The sequence below is a fragment of the Capricornis sumatraensis genome, chromosome 1 (assembly GCF_032405125.1).
Source record: "Capricornis sumatraensis isolate serow.1 chromosome 1, serow.2, whole genome shotgun sequence".
NCBI classification, from domain to species: Eukaryota; Metazoa; Chordata; class Mammalia; order Artiodactyla; family Bovidae; genus Capricornis; species Capricornis sumatraensis.
Genome location: NC_091069.1, coordinates 125,933,474 through 125,956,350, shown reverse-complemented (window position 1 = coordinate 125,956,350; position 22,877 = coordinate 125,933,474). Strand labels below are relative to the sequence as shown.

Genomic DNA, 22,877 nt, shown 5'->3' with positions numbered 1-22,877 from the left:
TAAAGTGATTTTTCTTTTTCACTGAAATCCTGTCTAAACTAAGAATAATGCCATAGCTCAGTCAGTAAGGGGCTTCCCGGATAGCTCAGTTGGTAAACAATCCGCCTGCAATGCAGGAGACCCTGCCTGGTTCGATTCCTGGGTTGGGAAGATCCGTTGGAGAAGGGATAGGCTACCCACTCCAGTATTCCTGGGCTTCCCTTGTGGCTCAGCAGGTAAAGAAACTGCCTGGGTTAGAAAATGCCCTGGAGAAGGGAAAACGCTACCCACTCCAGTATTCTGGCCTAGAGAATTCCAGGGACTGTTTAGTCCATGGGGTTCCAAGAGTCAGTCACAACTGAGCAATTTTCACTTCATTTCAGTCAGTAAAGAATCTGCCTGCAGTGCAGGAGACCTGGGTTCAGCCCCTGGATTGGGAAGATACCCTGGAGAAGGAAATGTCAACCCATTCCAGTAGTCTTGTCTGGAGTATTCCATGGACTGAGGAGCCTGGTGGGCTACAGTCCCCGGTGTCGCCAAAGTTGGACACATCTCCACAGTTAACTAGCACTACTGAAGAGCACAGTAACACTGAAACCAGAAGTCTCTGAGGTTTAAATTTTCTGTTGAGATTGCAGACATTTTGAATTCCACATACCCTGAGAGCTATGTATCTTTATGATTTGTGCACTTTTCTGGTAGTCTATACTCAATAGAATTTATCACCAGGCAACAGGAATATCTGGAACAGCCAAGGACATCCAGTGTTTATTAGCAAGTGGTGATTTTTCTGATTAAATAATTTAGGACTAGAAATTTAAAGATGTGGATAATGAGAAAGTGTAATGATCTTAGTTTTTTAAAATATACCTCTGGGGAAAAAATCCAATTTTTTTTTTTAATCCAAATTTTTTTTATCTTTTTGTTTTTGTAGTTCAAGTACACTTACGAGACTGATGACACTACAGCGGTATAAATTTGAAGGACCACTGAAGAATCTGAAGTACTGTACTATTTGACTTTATTTTAGACCACTAATAAAGACTTAAACATGCTGAAGAAAAAAAGCACAAGGCAGAGTTTAGAGTATCTACAAGAACATTTCTGCTTTATGCAATGGCACTAGGCATATAAGCCAGATGTCTTATCAACATTTGTACAGGCCAAATTCTAGGCTAAGAAAATCCTATATATAGTGACTCTGATGACTGAAAGATGTTTCACTATATTTATATTTTCAATTAGCTACTAACATATTTTAGACTTTTTATATGAATCACTTGCTACTATAGCCTTTGGAAAGTTATGGTTAATAAAAAATTAATTTTTTAAAGAAAAATAGAAATTGCTACATTGCTTTTTCTTTGCTAAATATTTAATTAAACACACTGCAGTGAGATATCCCTTTCACTCTTCTCTGTTTGTACACAGAACAGAAGCACACATTGGCATGCCTCAAACTACTTTTCAAACTACTTTTTATTTGCAACTACATGATTTTACGCAATTCTTCTAAACAACATAAAATAGATTTCCATGTGTATAAATAACTTACATACTTTCCATAAATGCTCAAAGGTGCTAGAACAGATCATCCACTCCTACAGTATCCTCATAAGCAACAGAGCTGATGCACAATATATAAATACTCAAGTTTAATATTAAAAACTCAGGCACTTGACTAACTTTTATAAAGTTTCTCAAACTATATCAATATATCTAAAGTGCATATATATTTTTAAGAAAAGATTATTCTTAATAACTTCTCTATAAAAATAAGTTTGATGGTTTAGCCCATCTAACTTTACTACTTTAAGTATGAACTTTTAATGCGTAGTCAGGCTTATTCTACCTTCTCTCAACATGACACCAATAGACAAAAGCAGCTAGTGAGGTGCTAACATGTGAGGATTAATCCAGTGATTGCGGTCACAATGCATTCCAGGAGGAGGTACCCATGTTACTGGAATTGGGCGATATGGTTTATTCTTCCGTCCCTGATTTGGATAACCAAATGGAATGGGAGGAGGGTAGTGACTTTGATTGCCATTCCCACGATACATTATTGGCTTTTTTCTGGGCAACGGGTGCCACATTGGAAGAGGTGGGAATATCAATTCCGAAATCTGTAGGGAAAAGAAAATAGTAAATTAATAAAAAACAAACTCACCCACAACCCAAAGAGTAGCTCTAGGGGACATTCCCTACAGTCAAGTCTAAATATGTTAAAAACTTCAAATATAGTAAAAGTGATCAGTGTTTTTCAAATGAACGAAAATTAATAAACTCAAACACACCCCTCAAAAACCAGGTATTCTCTGGCTATATCAAGCAGAAAAGATGAAAACACAGAATGAGTAGAGGCCTATAAGGACATATCATGTTTAAGACCGCTGGTGTCCAAAGCTGGCTAAAGAGTCACCTATGAAGCTTTTAAACACAAAAATGTCATGCCCCAGTCCTGTTCTACTGAACAATCTTAACAAAATTTTAGGAAGAGAGGCCAGGTATTTTGATGACACTCTGCAGGTGATTCTAATGTAGCCAGTTTAGCATTTTGGAACAACAGTCTTAGATTATCCTGTAAGTCAAGTGGGACATCAAGTTCACATTATGCAAAATGTTTTCAGCAGTTTTGGACCTCTATGCTCAGAATACTGTGCCCTGTGACTATGAGTTTCAGAGTTCTCTGATTTCTAATCTGCTCTTAGCATAGGGATTAAAAAATTTATATTCTGTATATCAGCACTACATTTAGGATAGAAAATTCAAAAAGCACGAAGTTGTATATAGTGGGGAAAAAAGTCTCTCTCTATCTGATTACCAGCTACCTTCTCAGAGGCAGCAAACACTGATCAATTTTTTGATTATCTTTAGAGATATTCTATGAATATACTTGTGTGTACATCTATATACACATTAAATATCCACAATTCTGCATACTGCTTCTACACTCAATAAATACGTATCAGAGACATTCATATCAATATATAATGACTTTTTTCATAAATCTACAGCTAGACAGTAATGCAACGACTATGCCATAACTAAATTAAGTGGTATCTTGTTGATAGGACATTTCGGCTGCTCTCAGTCTTTTAAAAAAACGATGCACAAAAACAAACAAAACAATGCTGCAGTGAATAACCTTAGCATGCACAGTTAATTCTTGATTACCTACAATAATGGGGAAATGAAAAAATTTATTAAGAGTTCCAACTAATAATTGACCTATACTATCCCTAAACCAATAGCGAAGTGGAATGTTTTCATTTCTTTCTACATTGGGGTCCTGGTAAGCTTTTAAAACTGAGAAAGTAGACACAATTCTGGAATAATGATTCCCACAAGCAACCACTGTTCAAACTTCTATCACAGACTGAGTTTTCCCTGTTTGTGAACATCATATAAATGGAAGGTATATATTCTTTTGTGTCTAGCAATATTCTTTTTTGGGGGCTGTAACACATGACTTTTGGAATCTTAGTTTCCCAACCAGGAATCAAACTTGTGCCCTTGGCAGTGAAAACAAGAGTCCTTAACCACTGGACCACCAAAGAATTCCCTGGCAAAATTCTTTTGCTCAACAGAATGTTTTTTAGGTCCTTCCGTACTGTGTCTATTATGAAATGTTTTATTGCTATTATCCTACTGTATGAATGAATATATGACTATCTTCCCCCATTCACTTGTTAATGGATATTTGTTTTTTTTACTGTTATATAAAAAAAGCTGTTATAAACATTCTAGTAAGAGGCTTTGTAGATATGGTTCATTTCTCTTGTTAAATACTTAGGAATGGAACTGTTGGGTTATACGGCAGATGCATATTTAAGTGCCAAGCAGTTTTCAAAGTGGTTGTACCATTTTTTACACTTCAATCAACAGTTTATGAATCCAGCTTCTTCACATTCTTGTCAGCACTTGGTACTGTCAGATGTTTTAATTTTAGCCATTCTGAAAGTAGTGTTTCACTGTGGCTCAAATTTACAATTACCTGATAACAAATAAGATTGAGCACCTTTTTCATTTGCTTACTGGCCATTTATATAACTTCTTTTGTACAAGTGTTTTTTCACATCTTATACCCACTGTTGTTATTTGGATCATTTGTCTTTTATTGTTGATTTATAGGACTGATTTTTAAAGTATATTCTGAAAACAAGTTCTTTGACAAATATACGTATTGACAATATTTTGTTCCAGACTATACTTCTGCCCGTTCATTTTCTTTACGGCTTCTTTTGATAGGCAAAAAGTTTTAATTTTGATGAGGTCAAATTTATTAACATTTTTGGAAGAAATCTTTGCCTATCCTAAATAATAAAGGTATCTCCCTATGTTTTCTTCCAAGTGTCAGAGATTTAGCATTTATGTTTAGGCCTGTGACCCATTTAAAATTAGTTTTTTTTTTTTAATGTATGGTATAAGGTAGCAGTTAGGGTCACTTTTTAAAAAATAAATGAATTATCCAATCGTTTCAATACCAGTTCTTATAGATTTTTCCCCACTGAATTCCTTTGGCACTTATTAAAAAATTTTTTGTACATAAGGAGTCTACTATCTGTTCCAATAATATATTTGTGTATTTTTAAACCATTATCACAGGGATTCCCTAGTGGTTCAGTGGTAAAGAATTCACCTGCCAGTGTAGGAAAGACAGGTTGATTCTTGGGTAGGGAAGATGCCCTGGAGAAGGAAATCATAACCCACTCCACTATTCTTGCCTGGGAAATCCCATGGACAGTGGAGCCTGGTGGACTACAGTCCATGGGGTCACCAAAGAGTCAGACAAGACTTGGCAACTAAACAACAAACTATTAACACACTGTCTTAATAAACATAACGACTTGATATTAATGTGAGATCTCTGACTTGATTCTCCTTTCTTTGAATTTTATCTAGAAAAAAGCCTTTTGGGATTTTGATAGCAAGGTGAATCTGTAGACCAATTTGGGGAGAAATTATATAATCTTCATTCTTAGTGGAGAATTATCTTTGGAGGTTCCTTTCAGAAAACACAGACCCCTATCAGAGAACAAAAACCCCCAAGCTAGAAATTATTTTGTGTATACTTTGATAACCTCTTTTTTTAAGGTTCTTCTTGGTAAAGCCAGATTCAAGATGAAAAAAATAGGTAAAAAAGATCTTAAAGTGGACCATCTACTCCAACTTTCTACACAATGACTGTTAAGAGCTGAACTATGCTTCTTCATTATGAAATATTTTATAAGTGAATGTAATGTCAAAAAGAACTGTTATATTTTAAAAGCACATAAAAGATACTTCCATTTCTATGCTTTTCTGTTAGAATTTTATCCCAGTAGTCTTTCAACAAGGGGGAAAACAAGTACAATTTAATTTTAAAAGAAAATCTAAAAATTAACTTGTCAATTTACTTGTAAAAATCAGTAGCAATAAGTTCAATTTGGGATTCATATTCTTGCTTTACTGAGTAACAACAAATAAAATTCTGAGATAAAATTACCACACATCTCAATGAATTGCAGGTAATTTAACAATGGTAATTTGTAGCCAGGACATGGAAGCAACCTAGATGGCCATCAGCAGATGAATGGATAAGAAAGCTGTGGTACATATACACAATGGAGTATTCCTCAGCCATTAAAAAGAATACATTTGAATCAGTTCTAATGAGGTGGATGAAACTGGAGCCAATTATACAGAGTGAAGCCAGCCAGAAAGAAAAACACCAATACAGTATACTAACACATATATATGGAATTTAGAAAGATGGTAATGATAACCCTGTATGCGAGACAGCAAGAGAGACACAGATGTATAGAACAGACTTTTGGATTCTGTGGGAGAGGGAGAGGGTGGGATGATTTGGGAGAATGGCATTGAAACATGTATACTATCCTGTAAGAAACGAATCGCCAGTCTAGGTTCGATACAGGATACAGGATGCTTGGGGCTGGTGCACTGGGATGACCCAGAGGGATGATATGGGGAGGGTGGTGGGAGGGGGGTTCAGGATTGGGAACTCATGTACACCCATGGCAGATTCATGTCAATGTATGGCAAAACCAATACAGTATTGTAAAGTTAAATAAATAAATAAATAAATAAATAAATAAATAAAAGTTAAAAAAAACAATGGTAATTTGTAGTACATAATGCATCACACAGAGAGAAAAAATGTCCAAAATATTTATGTCAGTGGTCTTAAAATGATCCCTGAAATACAAATATTATGTTTACTTATCTATATAGGGACTCGCTTGGGAAGGATACAAAAATAACTGGTAATGAACACCTTCATGCAAGGGCACAAGACTGGTGGTTGGGGAAGAGGAGGACGTGTCACTGTTGTACTCTGGCTTTCCAGGTGACGCTAGTGGTAAAGAATCTGTCTGCCAGTGTAGGAGACGTTAAGAGATGTAGGTACAATCCCTGGGTTGGGAAGAGTCCCTGAAAAAGGGCATGGCAACCCCTCCAATATTCTTGCCTGGAGAATCCCATGGACAGAGGAGCCTGGTGGGCTACTGTTCATAGAGTTGCAGAGTTGGACACACTGAAGTGACTCAGCATGGACGCACATACTGTTTCAAGTTAATTTTTTTTAAAGGTTCAGTCTCTAATATTCGTGATACTCTTGATTTCTTACTCATTAAAGACTAAATTTTCATTTTAGGCCAAATCAAACCCTACCAGAAACCTGTTATGTTTAATTATATCTAATTAAGGCCAACTTAATAAAAATAGGTATATTTAAAAATAGACTCAAAATCAGAAAAAGTACATGTACAGAAGGCTCAACTCAAAAGATTTTTCTTTTTTTACTTGAAAATATTTCCTGTTGAAAAGTACTATTGTTAAGAATTTTTCAAACTATAATACATTAACTGTATGTGGGGTATAAGTAATAAATAAGTGAACAAAGTACACAGATGACTGCTGTGTGTTAGTTGCTCAGTTGTGTCCCACTCTTTGTGACCACACAGACCACAGCCTGCCAGGCTCCTCTGTCCATATAATTCTCTAGGCAAGAATACTGGAGTGTGTCGCCATTCCATTTTCCAGGGGATATTCCCAACCCAGGGATCGAATCCGGGTCTCCTGAATTGCAGGCAGATTCTTTACCAACTGAACCAGCAGGGAAGCTCTCATGCTTGCTATATAATTCTTTACATGTTAAGGCAAAGAAAGATACTGTTTGGGCTTGAATGAAAAATTAACTAAAGAAAATTTTATTGAGGTTTCTCTTTAACCACAGAGAGGGAGGAACATGAAAGTTAAACCTGAAGTTACAAATTGGAAGTGTTAAAAGGCTACAAAAAAAAAAGTGGCTGTTTCTGAAAGTACTAAGGATTTTAAAACATCAGGAATGTTTTATTTCCATGATTCTTCCTATTCTTTTTGAAATATATTTATCCTACTTATTGAATAGTAAAGCAGACCTTTGATAACATGACTCAAGATGCCTATTCTACTTCCCCTTAATGTGGAAAGGCAAGAACTGTGATCTAAAATCTCAACTCAGAAACCCTGGGCAATATGAGGACTACCCAGGATGACCTTGCAAGCCCTGCTCAGGACCTTCAGTATAGAGCCATCTCATGGTTACCTGGTACACAGGGCTGGGGGTCGCAGCCACAGAATTCGGTTTCACTTCCACTTCCTTACATGTTTCTTCATCTGAAGAAGAGGATCCTGAATGATAATCAGAGGTAACCTTATCAAGGGCCCTGGTAACTTTCTTGGAAATCTCATCCTTGTTCTCATCCTCATTTTCAAAGCTGGCAACAATGAATGCATTATTTTTCTCTCCATACCTAAGAATAAAAAAATCCAAAAACTTAGAAACCCTGAAATTATATCAACAAAGCAACAAAGTCCATAAAAACAACTAAACAGGTCTGGACATGCCACCAGTCCTGAGCCAAGAAGGAACCCTCCCAGAACTTGATTCTACATATATAGTATGTTAACCCAGCTCCATGCCAACAGGCAGGCCACAGTTTTCCAGTCTATTAACGTACCAAAAAAGTGACCTCATTCATTCTTTTTTCCGATTTTCTTTTCTACTGCCCCAAGAAAAATTCATGGATTACATTTTTGTATGCACCACTGAAATTGGCCATACATTAATGTATTGGCCATTTACATTAATACAGTAAAACTTTCTAATGAATTTTTAATTGACCTCTATATTAAGATCATAGTAATTCAAGTCAAAAATCAACTAGATATTTCTTATGGGATTTACTTTTACTGCAATTAAATTAAAAAAGGGGCCTGTGTTTCCTGTATCTACACTGACAAAAATGAGAACTGAGGCAACTGTTGAGGTTAAAGAGAAAAAGAAAATATAGCTACTGTTGAGGAAAATAAAAGGATTTTTCTTGAATTACACTGCTGATTTCACAGAGATTCCTATGATAAATGTTCATTTCCTTTAAATTAAGCAGTGTTTTTTATTCTTCCAAAACATTTTTAAAGCCTTGATCTAAGAAAAACTGTCAGGATATCTAACTTTGGCTATTGGTTACTAGAAAAAAAAAATCTGCGATCAGGGGAAAATAGCATAACACATAGTAAAACTAGGAGTTTTCATTGAGAGGACAGAGAAGAAACCCACAAATCTAATAAATTAGACATCATAAACACTATGAAACAATTTCTAGGAAGTGTTAGGACAAAGGAAATGAACTGTTAAGCAGTCTTACACAGCATGTAATTAAAGTTAAACAAATGATTCAAAGCTTACAAAATATAAGAATGACTTCAATAGAAAAATAAGGTTAACTATGATGTCAATTAATTTCAAGATAACTCATCTCAAATTATTTCTGAATCAGGATATTTACAGTTAAGTAAAAGGCCTAATTACAACAAAGTCTATGAAAGTTTAAATGGCAATCAAGTAGTCTCATAGGTGAGTTCTATTCCTTTCAGCTGTGCTATCTTCTATTCTCATGGGCTGAATGGGGCCATAAATACAATCTAAATACAGTATATAATCCCTTTTTCTATTCTTTTTCAGTCTATCTCATAAACCGCTACAGGATGGTGGAAAGAGCACAAGACATTATTTTTGGTTCTGCTCTGCCATATACTAGCTGTACCCAGGTTCAAGTTATTCAGTCTCTCCAGGCCTTAGTTTCTTATCTGCAGGATGAGGAAGCTGGAAGTAGTTGGATAGTGGTTGTTCTTCAACTGGTGATTCTTCTTAGAAAATGCCTGAACAACTGGGTGAGTTCTTTACAACACAGAATTCATGAACTACAATTTCAACTCAGGCAAAACAGAAAGGCAAGAAATCTGAGAAAAAACCCTACCTCAGTAGAAACAGAAACCTAAACCAAGGGCAGACATCTAAATGACTGAAGGATCAGCTTTATTAACTCAGATTTCTTTGAGACTTGAGCTCAGTTAGGTTTTGCCTTTTTCCCTTGGTAGTATTTTGGCATGAGGGCTCTCTTCAGGGTAAGTGAAGCAGCTTACTATATTACCGTAATATTAGAACATACAATTAATTCCTCAGAATTAGTAAGGGACAAGTTTTAAACTTTACAATTTAAAATTTAAACACACTGCTGAAACATTAAGACCAACTGAGTTAATTTGAAAAATATCAATAGTATCTAATGCTCTTTATCTTCCAGGAAAAGAAAGGATTACAGAAATTACAAACAAGTATAGACTACTGAGTAGATAATAACATGCCAGCTATTTGCAGGATTTCTCCTTATAGGAAAGATCTGTTTTCTATTTAGTATAATCTGAAGTATTTCATGAAGTGATAACCTTTCTAACTATACAACGCTTTTGCATTCTTCCAATATCTATCCTGATGGAATAATTCTATGAAAAATGTTCTGAGTAGATTTCAAATGTTTTTTAAAACCATAGTCTTTAGTATACAATGATTTATTATTTTTAATGACTCAGATTATTTATTCAACTATGTAACTGCTGTATCAGTTTTAGTTTTCAGAATATTCCCAGTTTGGATTCAAAAGCACTAATAAATGTCTCAATTTCCTTTATTAATTTATAGCAATCATCTCTACCCAATTACTAACACTTTGTTTCCCCTGGGATTTCTATCATCACTTAATGAACATTCTGAAGATAATTTCTAGTAACTGTGAAGAAACTCACATCATAGTCAATTTGAGGCAAAATTTTGATCATACAGAAAGCAATGCAAGGATTTTCTTATACTAGCAAGATGAGAAAGCTCAGTAATTTTTCATTATCTGGTATTATCAAATAATGAAGTATTCACTTAAGTAAAACAGAATGTCCATGTAACTAAAGCTCTCATCTTCAGGTGTCAAGATATGGTTTAGGCATTTCAAATCAATATGTCCAAAATGTTCATGTAATTCGCCAACTTCTTAAACATCCTTGGATACAGAAACTTTCCCCTAATGATTTAAGACTGTTGTATTAAATATTTCTTATTTGACAGTGTGATAATATATTTGGTTCAACTCTTGCTTTTTTGTTCCCACTTCTATGTTAGACTATTACTTTTTTTTGTAGATTTATGACAACAGTATCCTGGGGGACTGGTTGCAGGACCATCCCCTCCCCTTCCTCTCCCAATGCCAAAATCTATGGCTGCCCAAGTATTGTACCTTAAATAAAATGGCAAGGTATTTGCATACAACCTGCCCACACGCTCCCATACACTTTAAATTATCTCTAGATTACTTATCATATCTGCTGCTGCTGCTAAGTCACTTCAGTCGTGTCTGACTCTGTGTGATCTCATAGATGGCAGCCCACCAGGCTCCCCCATCCCTGGGATTCTCCAGGCAAGAATACTGGAGTGGGTTGCCATTTCCTTTTCCAATGCATGAAAGTGAAAAGTGAAAGTGAAGTCGCTCAGTCATGTCCGACTGTTAGCGACCCCATGGACTGCAGCCCACCAGGCTCCTCCATCCATGGGATTTTCCAGGCAAGAGTACTGGAGTGGGGTGAAATTGCCTTCTCTGCTTATCATATCTAATACAAGGTAAATATTATACAAATACTTTGAATATTATGTAAATAGTTGCAAAGCATGGCAAATTCAAGTTTTGCTTTTTAGAACTTATCTAATTTTTTGCCCTCAAATATTTTTGAACTAAAGTTGGTTGAATGCATGGATATGGAATCATCAGATATGAAAAGTCAACTGTATTTTGAACAATCCCCCTTCAAATGTCATGTAAGTCTTTATGGGCTTAAAAAACTACACAACTAACTTAAAGAACTGTGCATGAAGTAAGAGTAAATCAGGATCAAAGTGTAGGCCTTGAAAAGTAAGTATTTCAATATAGTCGACTTTGTGATAGCTATTTCTTGTATACTGAAAAGTCTTCTGCAGGGATTCAGTGGACCAAGTCTACAAAACAAAGTCTGACCCTGGCCGGAGGTAAGTCCTTCCTTAGTCCCAGACTCTAAAAATTGTCTGACCTTCTGAGTACAAAAATTGCTGCTATTCCTTTTTATGAGAAACAAGTACTAGAGAATCTACGTGCCCCCAGCTTCCCAAAGCAATAAGCTTACATAAGACACCAGTTTATATCAAGCAGCTCCAGGGTGGTCCAGAAAATTGTTGCAGAACAACCATGTATTTATCCAGCATGTCTTCATCACCACTTTCATTGATGAAGATCAAGTCACAGCCTATGACCACCTTTAGAACATATTAGGGTTACATCAAAAGCACCTCTACTACAATCAATGGGTGAACTGTACCTCTAAACCAAAAAGAAAACCCTAAAGAAACAGCTGTAGGAAATCACTCGCAGGGAGTTCCATGCATCTGTTCATTCTGTTCCTCCTGCCTGGAAACACCCACTTTGTCACCTAGTCAACTACAACTCCTTCCCCACTCAGCTCAAGTACCACCTACTCAATAAAATCAGTCCTCTGTATCCATGGGTTCTGCATCTGTGCATTCAGCCAACCACAGACCAAAAATATTTGGGGGGAAAAAAATCAGAAAGTTCATAAAAGAAAAACTTGAACTTTTTCAATTTAAGGCAACTATTTACATAGCATTTACATTAGGTATTATAAGTAATCTAGAGATGATTTAAAGTAAATGGGAGGGTATACATAGGTTATATGCAAATACTGCACTATTTTATATAAGGGACTTGGGCATCCGAGGATCTTAGTTCTGGCTGTGCATGTGCGTGTGTGTGCGTGTGTGTGGTGAGGAGTGTCCTGGAACTAATCCTTCACTGATATACCAAGGGGTGACTACAGTCTTCCATGAGGCAGTAACTTTCTCTTTTGTGCCACCAACCAGTGCATCTTGTACATATTTCTATCATAGCATAAATCTCACTCTGTTGTTATCTGTTTATTCTTTCTTCTCCCTTATTACACTTTAAACTACCTGAAAGAATAATGTCACTTTCATTTCCACAACTAAGAATGCCTGGTCTACAATGAATGCTTTTAGAGTAAATGAAGTTCAATTTCATACCTAACACACCTACCTTTTACAATTCTGCTCATTAGGAGACAAGAAATAATTTCCATTATGAAAATAAAACCATGAAAATTTCACTCAGCCACTTAAAAGCCAAAAAGCAGGGAGAGAGGCAACAGTGAAAACAAACAGCAACAGAGACCAACCAAAAGTAATTATCCAGTATTATTTGGGATTAACAACTTTCCTAGTTTGAAGACGGGAAAGACAAGGGCACCATCAATGGGAGATGGTAATAATTGACCTACAGGGACTCAAGGTATCTAAATTCTACAATAAACTTGGTAAATCTCTTCAAAAAAAAACTCTGCTCTATTATTTCTTAAGTTTCTTTAGTTGTAAAACAGGAGTGTAACCAGTCTTTTACTATCACCTCCAAGAAGTTTACAAAATTAACTTCTGAGAAAGCCAAACAACCAGCTCCTGGCCATTAAGATACGTGTACAGGCGGTACCTGAGAGAATTTCATAAAAATCAGTTCCAACATGGTAATCAGTTCAGTTGCCAAACTCACCTACAGCACACCTCACATGGGTCCACCCATAGAGTGAGTTCCTTTGGCAAGCCCAGGTCACTGTACAAGATGCAGCTGTTCTCACAGGCTTTCAGGACATCAGGATCAACTCTCTGAAACTTATTGACACGAATGCATCTACAAAAAAGTGGAGTAATGTTAATAGCTTTAAATAAAATTTAAATCAGAAACCTAGTTATATCTACGAGTATTTGCCAACATGAACTTAAAAAAATAAAACCCTGGTAAAGAACTCAGGAATACCTATCCTAAATAGATAACAAATCTGAACTAAAGGCAAAGAGGCAGCAGCAGCATCGCTACCCAGCCTGGTAGAAAGAAAAGGGCATCTGCATGATGAGCACAGGGAAATCAGTAGGACTGGCTCTACCTCATTTCAGATAGTAACTACTCAACCTCACATGTACTTCAATAAGCAAGGAGTATGTTAAGTGCATGAAATTACTTAGAACTTTGAATGCAAAAAATTAGCCAAATTCCTATATAACAAAATCTCCAGCTAACAAAAAGACCTCAACTAATGTTTTAAACAATATTCATAAATTTTTGTCACAAGTTTTGCTCTGTCGTTAAGTTTTGCTTAAGAAGGGTATCCTTTGCCTTACCTGTAACTGTTCTCTAAATACCAAATTAATCAAGGACACAGAACCATTTATATCATGTATTAAGAGTAAAATATAATCCAAAAGTGTTACTGGCTTATTTAAGTTGTGTTACTCGAGGGTTTTCTTATTTAGTTAGCAAAAAGGTGAAAAAATTCTAAACCAATAAAGACTGTTCTAGCACAGAGTTTATAGGATCTTAGTTCCCTGACCAGGGATCAAACCTGGGCCCAGAGCAGTAAAAGCACAGAGTCCTAACCACTGGACTACCAGGGAATTCTCATCTGTCCCATTTTTTCTTTTAACCTAAGAAGTACCAACCACGGCTACCTAACAGAATGCTCAAAGATGGCTCTCAGTATGAATGCAAAAATACCTGTTAAAGTAAGTATCCTGCTTGCATAGAGAAATTTTTAGTTACAATGAAAGTATTTACTGCCTACAGCTAAGAAATGAACCAAGAGAATCCAGGTTTTTGTACTAATCCTGATTTATAGGGTGAAAGTGTGAAACTAAAAGTGTTAAGTCTCTCGGTCATATCCAACTCTTTGTGATCCCCATGGACTGTAGCCCCCAGGTTCCTCTGTTCAAGAGATTCTTCAGGCAAAAATACTGGAGTGGGTAGCCATTCCCTTCTCCAGGGGGTCTTCCCATCCCAGGGATTGAACCTGGGTCTCCTGCATTGCAGGCAGATTCTTTACCATCCGAGCCACCAGAGAAGCCCACGATTTACAGGGTGACTTTAGATTAAATCATTTTACTTCTTTTTCAGACCCAAAGCTTTAAAATATAGAAAATATAAGTTAATTGACAAATATTGATAATACTACTAACTATAATACTGTAACATCAAGAGAATAATGTGTTTATATTTAGTCAATTTCCATTTTCATTTAAAACAGTGAAAAAGTTCTCATTAGATAATAGCTAATATGTATTTCTAAGTAATAATAATAATAACCCTTTTTGAAGGTTTACCATGCAATGGAGAGTTTTCTAAATACTTTGTATGTATGGCCATACCTCGGACATTGTGGATTGGTTAAAGACCAGAGCAATAAAGCGAGTATCACAATAAAACCAGTCACAAATTTTTGATTTCTCAGTGTATATAAAAGTTATATTTATACCACACTGTAGTCTATTAAGTATGCAACAGCATTACATCTAAAACACAATATACATAGCTTTATGCTAAAAAATGCTAACCATCACCTGAGCCTTCATCAAGTCTCTGTAATAGTAACATCAAAGATCCCTTATTACAGATCACCAAAACAAATATAATAACGAAAAAGTATGAAATACTGTAAAGAATTACCAAAATGTGACAGAGACGCAAAGTGAGCAAATGCAATTGCAAATGTGGCGCTGACAGACTTGCTCAATGCATGCTTGCACAAACCTTCAATTTATAAAAACATCTGTGATATGAAATAAAGCAAAGTACAATAAAACAAAGTATGTCTATATTAACTCTTTTAATTTTCACATTGATCCTGTGAGTTACATACTGTTTTCTCCATTGCAAGAAAGAAAGGAGGCAGAGAGAGTTTGAGTAACTTGCCCAACATTACCTGGCAAGAAAGTGGTGAATGCAGAGTTCAGATCCAGACCAGATGCCAAAGTTCATCTTATTAAACAACCCAATTAGGCCTATATTTATCATAACATCACCATTAACAATTTAGCAAATTCAGAGTAAAAATTAAAAACTAGATTAAAACATGTAAGAAAATCTTTGTTCCTTTCTATGAGATGGTCTTATGTTATAGATTCTAATGTTGTGTAGGTTGATTGAAAAGTCCCATGTGCTCAGGATCAAAATCAGTTAAGGGTAAGGAGATAGATCTTACATGTATATACGTATGTGTTTTTTAACATACAGTGAAGATGTAGGCTCTAAGCTTAAAAAATATATATGTAAATATAAAGGCTTAGAGACTCTGCTTCAACAAAATCTGCATACCATACATATTTCTATGCTATTTTTTTTCACTCTAGATACTGTGACTACTCACCCATTAGCCACTCTTCAAAAACAAGATTTGAAAAGTTGCATAAAAATAGTCTATCATTTACTTGACAGTGTAGTGCTTTCCAATTTTTTTGCAATTATAAAGTGCAAGAAATATCCATATTCATACATATTTGTCTGCATTTCTGATTATGCTTCTAGAATAGATTTTAGGAGACTCAGTTTTCAAAGACTATGAATATTTTTACAGATCTCCGTAATGTTGCCAAATTGCCCTTATTTGTATATGCTGCAGAGAAACATACTAATTTATAAAAACTTTAGAAGAAAAAGAACACCTCCAACCTACTCTATGAAGAGTCTAATAACTTAGGTTAATTCTATAGTCTACTCATTTTTATAAAAGAAACAACCCACTATTAACTCTAATAGTTTTCTACTTCAAAGATGGCTTCAAAATGACTCAATAATGATAGTTCTGATTACATGCCAATTTAATCCTGTTTGGCTAACTTTTTTCCTTAAGTTTTTGAAATTAATGGAAATGAAATTGTACACTGTCTGATCTTTAAGCATTTACTCGACAGTGTCTCCTTTTTCAGTAACAGTACAGTGGCTTGGCACTACCAAAAGCCTTAGTCCAATGTCAATTATATCAGTGTAAAAAGCCTCAAGAGCTCTAATTCACAAAAGCTGTTCACTTTATCAGAAATGAAGATGTGCAGGAAAAAATTAAGAGAATCAAGTGAGAGGATAAAAAACAATAACTTGAATTACATCCACATTTCTACTTTCACTCACCATATCTTCCAGTATACTAGGAAACCTCTTTGGATAAAAATGAGAGAGAAATATATCAATTACTTGATTCTTTGCAACAGATCACATGCTTACCTTGCTTTTCACAAATGAGAACTAAACAAGTCATATTTTCACCTCCTTTGCACACTCTGAATAGTCATACACTTGACAAGAGCTCAGTGACTGAAAGAAAATTCTTTTTACTGTCAAGCGCTGATTTGTGGAGGAATCTTTAGGGGCAGCAATATGCAAAAATAAAAGAATTTGTATTCATGACAGTCACAACTGTTCCACTTTTATTTTTTCGGTCACATCCACAAATGGGACACAGTTTGACAGCTGAGTTTAGTAGAACATTCTCAACTTAGGTTCCCAAATACTCACATAAATACTAAAGACAGAACATGCCAGGACATGTTTTACAGGAGTCTGCTCTTCTTTAAACTGTATATGGAACTTATAAACAGGAGTACAAAAGACAGCTGGGAGTGAGAATTGCCTTCACTCTCAGAGACAAGGCAGTGGTCAGACTGTGGTGTAACAGAAAGCTCCTAAGAATTTAGAGTGAGTTAGACCTGAATTTAAATTCCAGAGCTAGTATTTACCATTTGTGAATCATAGGTAAGTTACCTTCATCTATAAAATGGTTACACTGGCTTCTACTACAACGAATTATGCACAGTACAAATGAAATCATTCCTGTGTCAAGAACATGAGTGAGTGAAGTCGCTCAGTTGTATCCTACTCTTTGCGACCCCATGGACTGTAGCCTACCAGGCTTCTCCGTCCATGGGATTCTCCAGGCATGAGTACTGGAGTGGGTTGCCATTTCCTTCTCCAGTGTCAAGAACATATCAGGTGTCTTAATAATCTTATTTCTCATTTGCCAGAAAACTTTTAATATGTTGCATGTAATTTACTTTTAGATACAAGGAACTCATTTCTCTCAACTCTTTCCATGCCCTTTTCTAAGTGATAGTTTTAGGGGTCCTCTACAATTGTGAAAATCCTCAACTACCTGTGACACACAAAGGAAAACACTCAGGAGTCACACTACGACCACAAGACTAATTCCCAGGAGTCTACAGATTGGCCTCTCAAGTCCTGGCAGTAGGAGTCACAACAACAAATGCTTGTATTTTAAAGTGAACAAGGAAAAAATACATGAGCCACCCCTGAGCGGGGTATGATGCAGCTAAACTGTGCAAAGACATGGACAGGACACCATCACTCCTCTGGACTGGCAATTATTTGAGGACCTGATGATCATCCTCTTCACTCAGTTCAATTCAAATGTCCAGTTCAATTCTAATGTCCAAGCCTACCTGTAGGCTTGTCCTTTTGATGGTTTTTCTGGATACCAGTGATTTTTATATTTTTCTTGAAGTATCAGGGTCAATTTCTCAGCAAACCTCTCGACTGCTTCTTTTTTCAATTTATCATGTTTTCGAACTAGTCTTGTGAAAAAGAAGACTACAGCAGCGATTTCGTTCTTCATTTTCTCCTGCAAAGATAAAATAGTTTTTCTCAAAAAACTGAAACATCAAAATTTGAAGATAAAGCTCTGTGAAATATACCTCCTTTAGAGCCCCCTTTCCTCCTCCCAATTTTATCTCGTGTTTCATTGGCTGATATCTGGAGCAGGAACAGTCATTAATTTATGCCATAAAGACCTTATTATTAAATACTGCTTAAGAATTTTATCACCTTTGTATGGAGTTCACTAAAGAGAGCACACCAAGTTGTTCCTGTCAGCTAAAATAAAAACCAGAGATATTACTCAAAGAGAAGCACTACAATGATACCACTATATAGCTTTTATTACATGCATAAATATTTAAGTACAATAACTCAACTTTAAAATTCTAAGAAATAACTTGTACTTTAAACATAAAAAAAATTCCACTTTAAAATCCAGTATTGTAGAGCCAATACAGAAAACAATTTAGCAGTTCCTAAAAAGGTCATATATATATGGCTACCATATGACCCAGCAATTCTACTCCTAGCTCTATACCCCAGGAAAATGAAGCCATATGTTCACACAAAAACTTGTCCACAAATGTCCACAGCAACATTATTCATAATAACCAAAAAGCAGAAACAAACTAAATGTGGAGCAACTGATATATGCATAAATAAAATGTGGAATATTATTCAGCAACAGAAATGACAAACTGATAGGTGCTACAACATGTATGAACCTTGAATACATTATGCTAAGGGAAAGACACCAAAAGACCAAATACTGTATAACACTAATTATATGAAATGTCCAGAATAAGCAAATCTATATAAACAGGAAATAGGTTAGTGGCCTAGGGGTAGGAGAATGGGGAAGAAGGAGTGATGTCAGTGAGTGTAAGATTGCCTTTTGAAATGATGAAAATGTCCCAAAATTGACTGTGGTGATGGCTGTACAACTTAGTGAATATACTAATACCAATGAACTGTACATATTAAATGTGCGGATTATACAGTGTGTGAACTATATTTCAACAAACCTGTCATACACGAAGAAAAAGATCCACCATCGAGCTTCTATAAGCATTCTTTCAGGACCAGAGACATATTTACCTTTAGGTAAATATGACCAAAAAACCCAGCTCTATCAAAGCATATTTAAGAAAGTGGAAATCTAGGGTCATTCATGGAAAATCAAACTAAAAGGAATAATTAGAGATTCAGCTGCATTTTGGAACTGCCTCAAGAAGGATTCTTTATAAATGTCAGATCTGATTTATCATTGATTAATCCATAAAAGCAAAAACCTTGTACTGGATATCTTGTACTGGGATTGTTTCAATGTATGTTCTGTCTTTACCCGATGAGCTCATTCATTTGGCTGCTGTAACTTGGAGTTATCAGATGCTGCATTTACTAAGCAACACCACCTTTTCAGAACCAATTATTAAAGACATACAGCCCTTGCTATGTTTGGTGTAAAAACTGACTAACCTACCTATAGTTCTTTCAGGTTTAAAAAGTAAAGCTGATTCTGTTAGCTTCCTTTTTCTTTTACCAAACTTCCTCTTAAAGTCTGTCTTCATGATTCCTTTCCTCCTTGTGCAAATTCAAACAAGGGATGTCAGTGTGAAATAAATTCTGTATGGTATTTGAGAAGTATGCTGGCAGCCATAGCTACCCTGCTCCTAGATGGGAAGACATGCAAACCTCCCTCCTGGAACCCTAGAATGAGTTTCTTCTATGGCCAGCAGCACATAACCCCAGCCCTCTCCAACTGCTGTGCAGCCTCCTGTTGAAAAACGTCAGCCATTTCCACGTATAAAGCTATATTTATACTCCACCACGTTATGATAGAAAAGAAAACCCACTGAAATTTAATATAGGCTTTGGGATGAAACTTGCTGATGGAACTACATCAGCCTCCACCCCACCAAAAAAAAATAAGGAATCACGCTAAAGAAATACACTCCATCCCCAACTAACTCATTTTCTTCATTCAATTTGCCAACTCTGCTCTACATATCTGAGTGTGGGGTTTTGTTTTCCTTTCCCGCTCCCCTCCCCCCTACCCCCGCCCGCTCGGCCCTCTGTTTCACATCGGAAAATAAAAGGAAGAAAGGAAGGAAAGAACCACTTAGTGGTGGCTTTGGGTTGTAACACAAGATGAGTCATATGGATTTTTTTTTTTTTTTTTTCACTTTTGAAGGAATAGTGCCTGAATTGCTGACAATTTAACCCACCCTCACAGGTCAGTATTTCAGGAGGATCCAAAGGGTACCCCCCAGAGGGGAGAGTTATAAAGTCAGGAAGCAGAACGCAGCAGGGCCCAGAAGACCCGAGTTACGCAAGGGAAGTTGTCTCGAGTAAGGGGCCGCAAACCCTCCACCCACACTCGGGGCGAAAAGCTCCCATTTTAAATCTCGCACGGTGACGTCATCCGGGGACGTAGTCACCGCGGCTGCTCCTCAAGTTCTACTTTGTTCCACAGTCTCCTCGGCTCCGGCGGCGGGCCGAGAACCCCAAGGAAAACCCAGCCCTGCCTGCCAGGAGTTTATAACTTTGTACTTTTTCCTCCCTTGTAACGAGAGGCGAGTGGCGCCCGTTTCTGGAAACAAGTATTTTTCCGGACAGACTTTCCCAAGGTTGAGGGAATCCCAGCGGCGGGGGGTGGGTGAGGAGCCCCGGACGAGCCCCGCGGCGCCACAAAGCGGGCTCCGGACCCCGAGAGGCAGGATTCCCGCGGCGCTGGGAGGTGGGCTTATCAAGCCCGGCAACCCGCGGCCCGGCACTGGCACGGGGCTCTTGAGGAGCGCTAGGTGAGGGGGCACCCCACGTATCCACCCACTCCTGGAAGAACCGCCCGCGAGCGCGTCCAACTTCTGCAATCGCGGTTTTTCCCGAGTTAAGGGGGCAGGGCCCAGAGCCCCGTTCCCTTCCTCCCCCGTGAACAGTCGCGCAGGGTCCGCCGCCCCCGAGCAGGTTCCAGCCTTCGGAGGCCCGGGTTCGAGAACTCGACTGCCCTCAGGCGCGACCTCCCTCCATCCCCGAGACAGCAAGCCGGGTCTCCGGCTCCAGAAAACCCACGGCCGCGCGAGGAAGGCTGTCGCCCACCCCGAGCGGAAGGTAACGCGCTGTGGAAACGTGGCAGGAGCCTCTAGGCGGCGTCTCCGCCGTCGCGATGCCCCTGAGGGTCTCGCGGAAACCCTCGAGGACCGCCCCCTTCAGTCCCCAGCCCTCCCTTCGCGCCGGGCCGGAGCCAATGCAAGCCTGTTCGACCCCGCACTCCTCGCGGTCCCCCCACGGACTGCCCGCCCGCGAGCCTTCGACGTGGCCTCCAGGGCGCCCGGACCACCCTCCTCCCGCTGCCCTCAGCCCCGCCATGTCCGCCTCCTCCTGGCCCAGTCCCCTCACCGCCGCCGCCTCCACTCTGGGGCCACAGATTCCGCGACCCCGACAGTCCCCGGGCCGGGAACCGAACGCACCGCCTTAGCGGACCGGCGCTCGGTGGTAATGAGCGCAGCAAGCCTCGTCAGGCTTGTGAGGCTCCCGCGTCGTCGGGCTGCCAAGCGCGCGCGGAGAGGGCGGGCTGGCTAGCGCGCGAGAGCTAGAGAACGCGGCTCAGAAGCGACGCGCGGGGGGCTCGCGGGCCGGAAGAGGGGCGGGGCGATGACCCGGGAAAGGGATGGCGCCGCTCAGGACTGGCTCGCGCTCCTAGGGGGAGGAGTCTGAGGCGGGGCCTCGCCTAGGCCACGCCCCCGGGGTCCCTGCCTCACGGTGCGGGCGGCGAAGCACCCTCAGTCGTATCACGCGCGCCGCAGACCCTCCGGTCCGAAGACAAGGGCAACAACGCCATCGGCTTCTCCCTTCCGGAAAGAATGGCACTGAGGGTCTAGCGCCAGCCCGACCCACCTGCTGCAGCCCCTTCGGGGGTCGTGTGGGCCACTTCCCCTCTGCTGCTGGGGCCTCTGCTTCTCCCTCTCGTGTCCTTGTCGCTCTGCGCCCTGACACCCCGTGGCAGGGAGGGCGAGTTTTAGACCCTGCTCTGTAGAGGCCCAGCTCTCTAGTCCCCGGGCTTGGGGGGCGCTGGTGGGGGGTGCGAGTAGAGGGCGTTTACACAGATCAGACGAAAGGCAGACGTTGCTTTGATGGACAGAACCTCTTCATTGGTTTGATAATTAGGGGCACGTCAGCTGTGCAGCCTCCTGATGACATTTCAGTTTGTTTCAAAGTCCTAGTTGGGCCCCTCCCTGAGCGGCGGGTAGCTCCCTGAGAGCAGGGACTGCCGCCTGCTGACCTTTGTGTCCCAACCGGACACAAAAGAGGGTCTCCTGCACAAAAGAGGGTCTCCAGGGATATTAGCTGAATGAAACCTTGAGAGTCCAAGCTTTCTATTTCCCAGACACGTCTAGTCAAGGACTTCCACATACAAAGTTTAATCTTTGAGCAAATACACATGTGAAAAATGTATATTAACTTTCTGGGGAAAAAAAAAAGAAACATCTTTCTAACGTTTCTTATTGGCGTCATGGTATTCGTTTTTTGAAAGCACTTTAATACATTTAACAGGCCAGAAAAATACAAGATATTTCTACTTTTTTTCTTTTAACTGAAAGCTAGCTTTCACTGTTTCTAGACAAAGCACAATGCAAATTGCTCAAGAACTTATTAAGTTATATGTTGACCAGATATTTCACTGCCTGCTAGGCCTGGGATCATGTTCTCAGCCCAGTTCTATGAATATTTTAAGTTTGCATTACTGATGGTGAGTGTAGCCTGTTTGCAATTCAAAATGCTAATTTTTAGCAGTAAAAAAAATATGCAATTCCCAAACCAGTACAATAAAACTGTGTGTGTGTGTGTGTGTGTTTGTATAAAGTATACTGTTCTAACTGAAGCTACTCACCGGTCAATTTAAGAGGATACTTAAATTCACACCCTAGTCTATTCTAGGAGATATGAAGGTGTTTTCATTCTAATCTCTCAACTATCTGATTGAGGTTATTTTACTGTTGAATACTTTTCTCTCTACAATTTAATAAAATAGCTAGG

General features: G+C 38.7%; 1 protein-coding gene across 2 annotated transcripts; it reads right to left on the bottom strand.

Moving 5' to 3' along the window:
- Window positions 1-915: 915 nt before the first annotated feature.
- On the bottom strand, window positions 916-21,429 carry BTG3 (BTG anti-proliferation factor 3). 2 transcript variants are annotated; one of them, XM_068970365.1, is made up of 5 exons: window positions 21,311-21,429; window positions 17,687-17,865; window positions 12,960-13,097; window positions 7,571-7,778; window positions 916-2,105 (listed from the first exon to the last, which is right to left on the bottom strand). In XM_068970365.1, exons 2-5 carry the CDS (start codon window positions 17,857-17,859, stop codon window positions 1,866-1,868), a joined length of 759 nt encoding a protein of 252 aa, XP_068826466.1. In that variant the 5' UTR covers window positions 17,860-17,865; window positions 21,311-21,429; the 3' UTR covers window positions 916-1,865. The 2 variants fall into 2 exon arrangements, with proteins under 2 accessions (XP_068826466.1, XP_068826460.1); XM_068970359.1 differs by having other exon boundaries at window positions 21,240-21,404.
- Window positions 21,430-22,877: the final 1,448 nt, after the last annotated feature.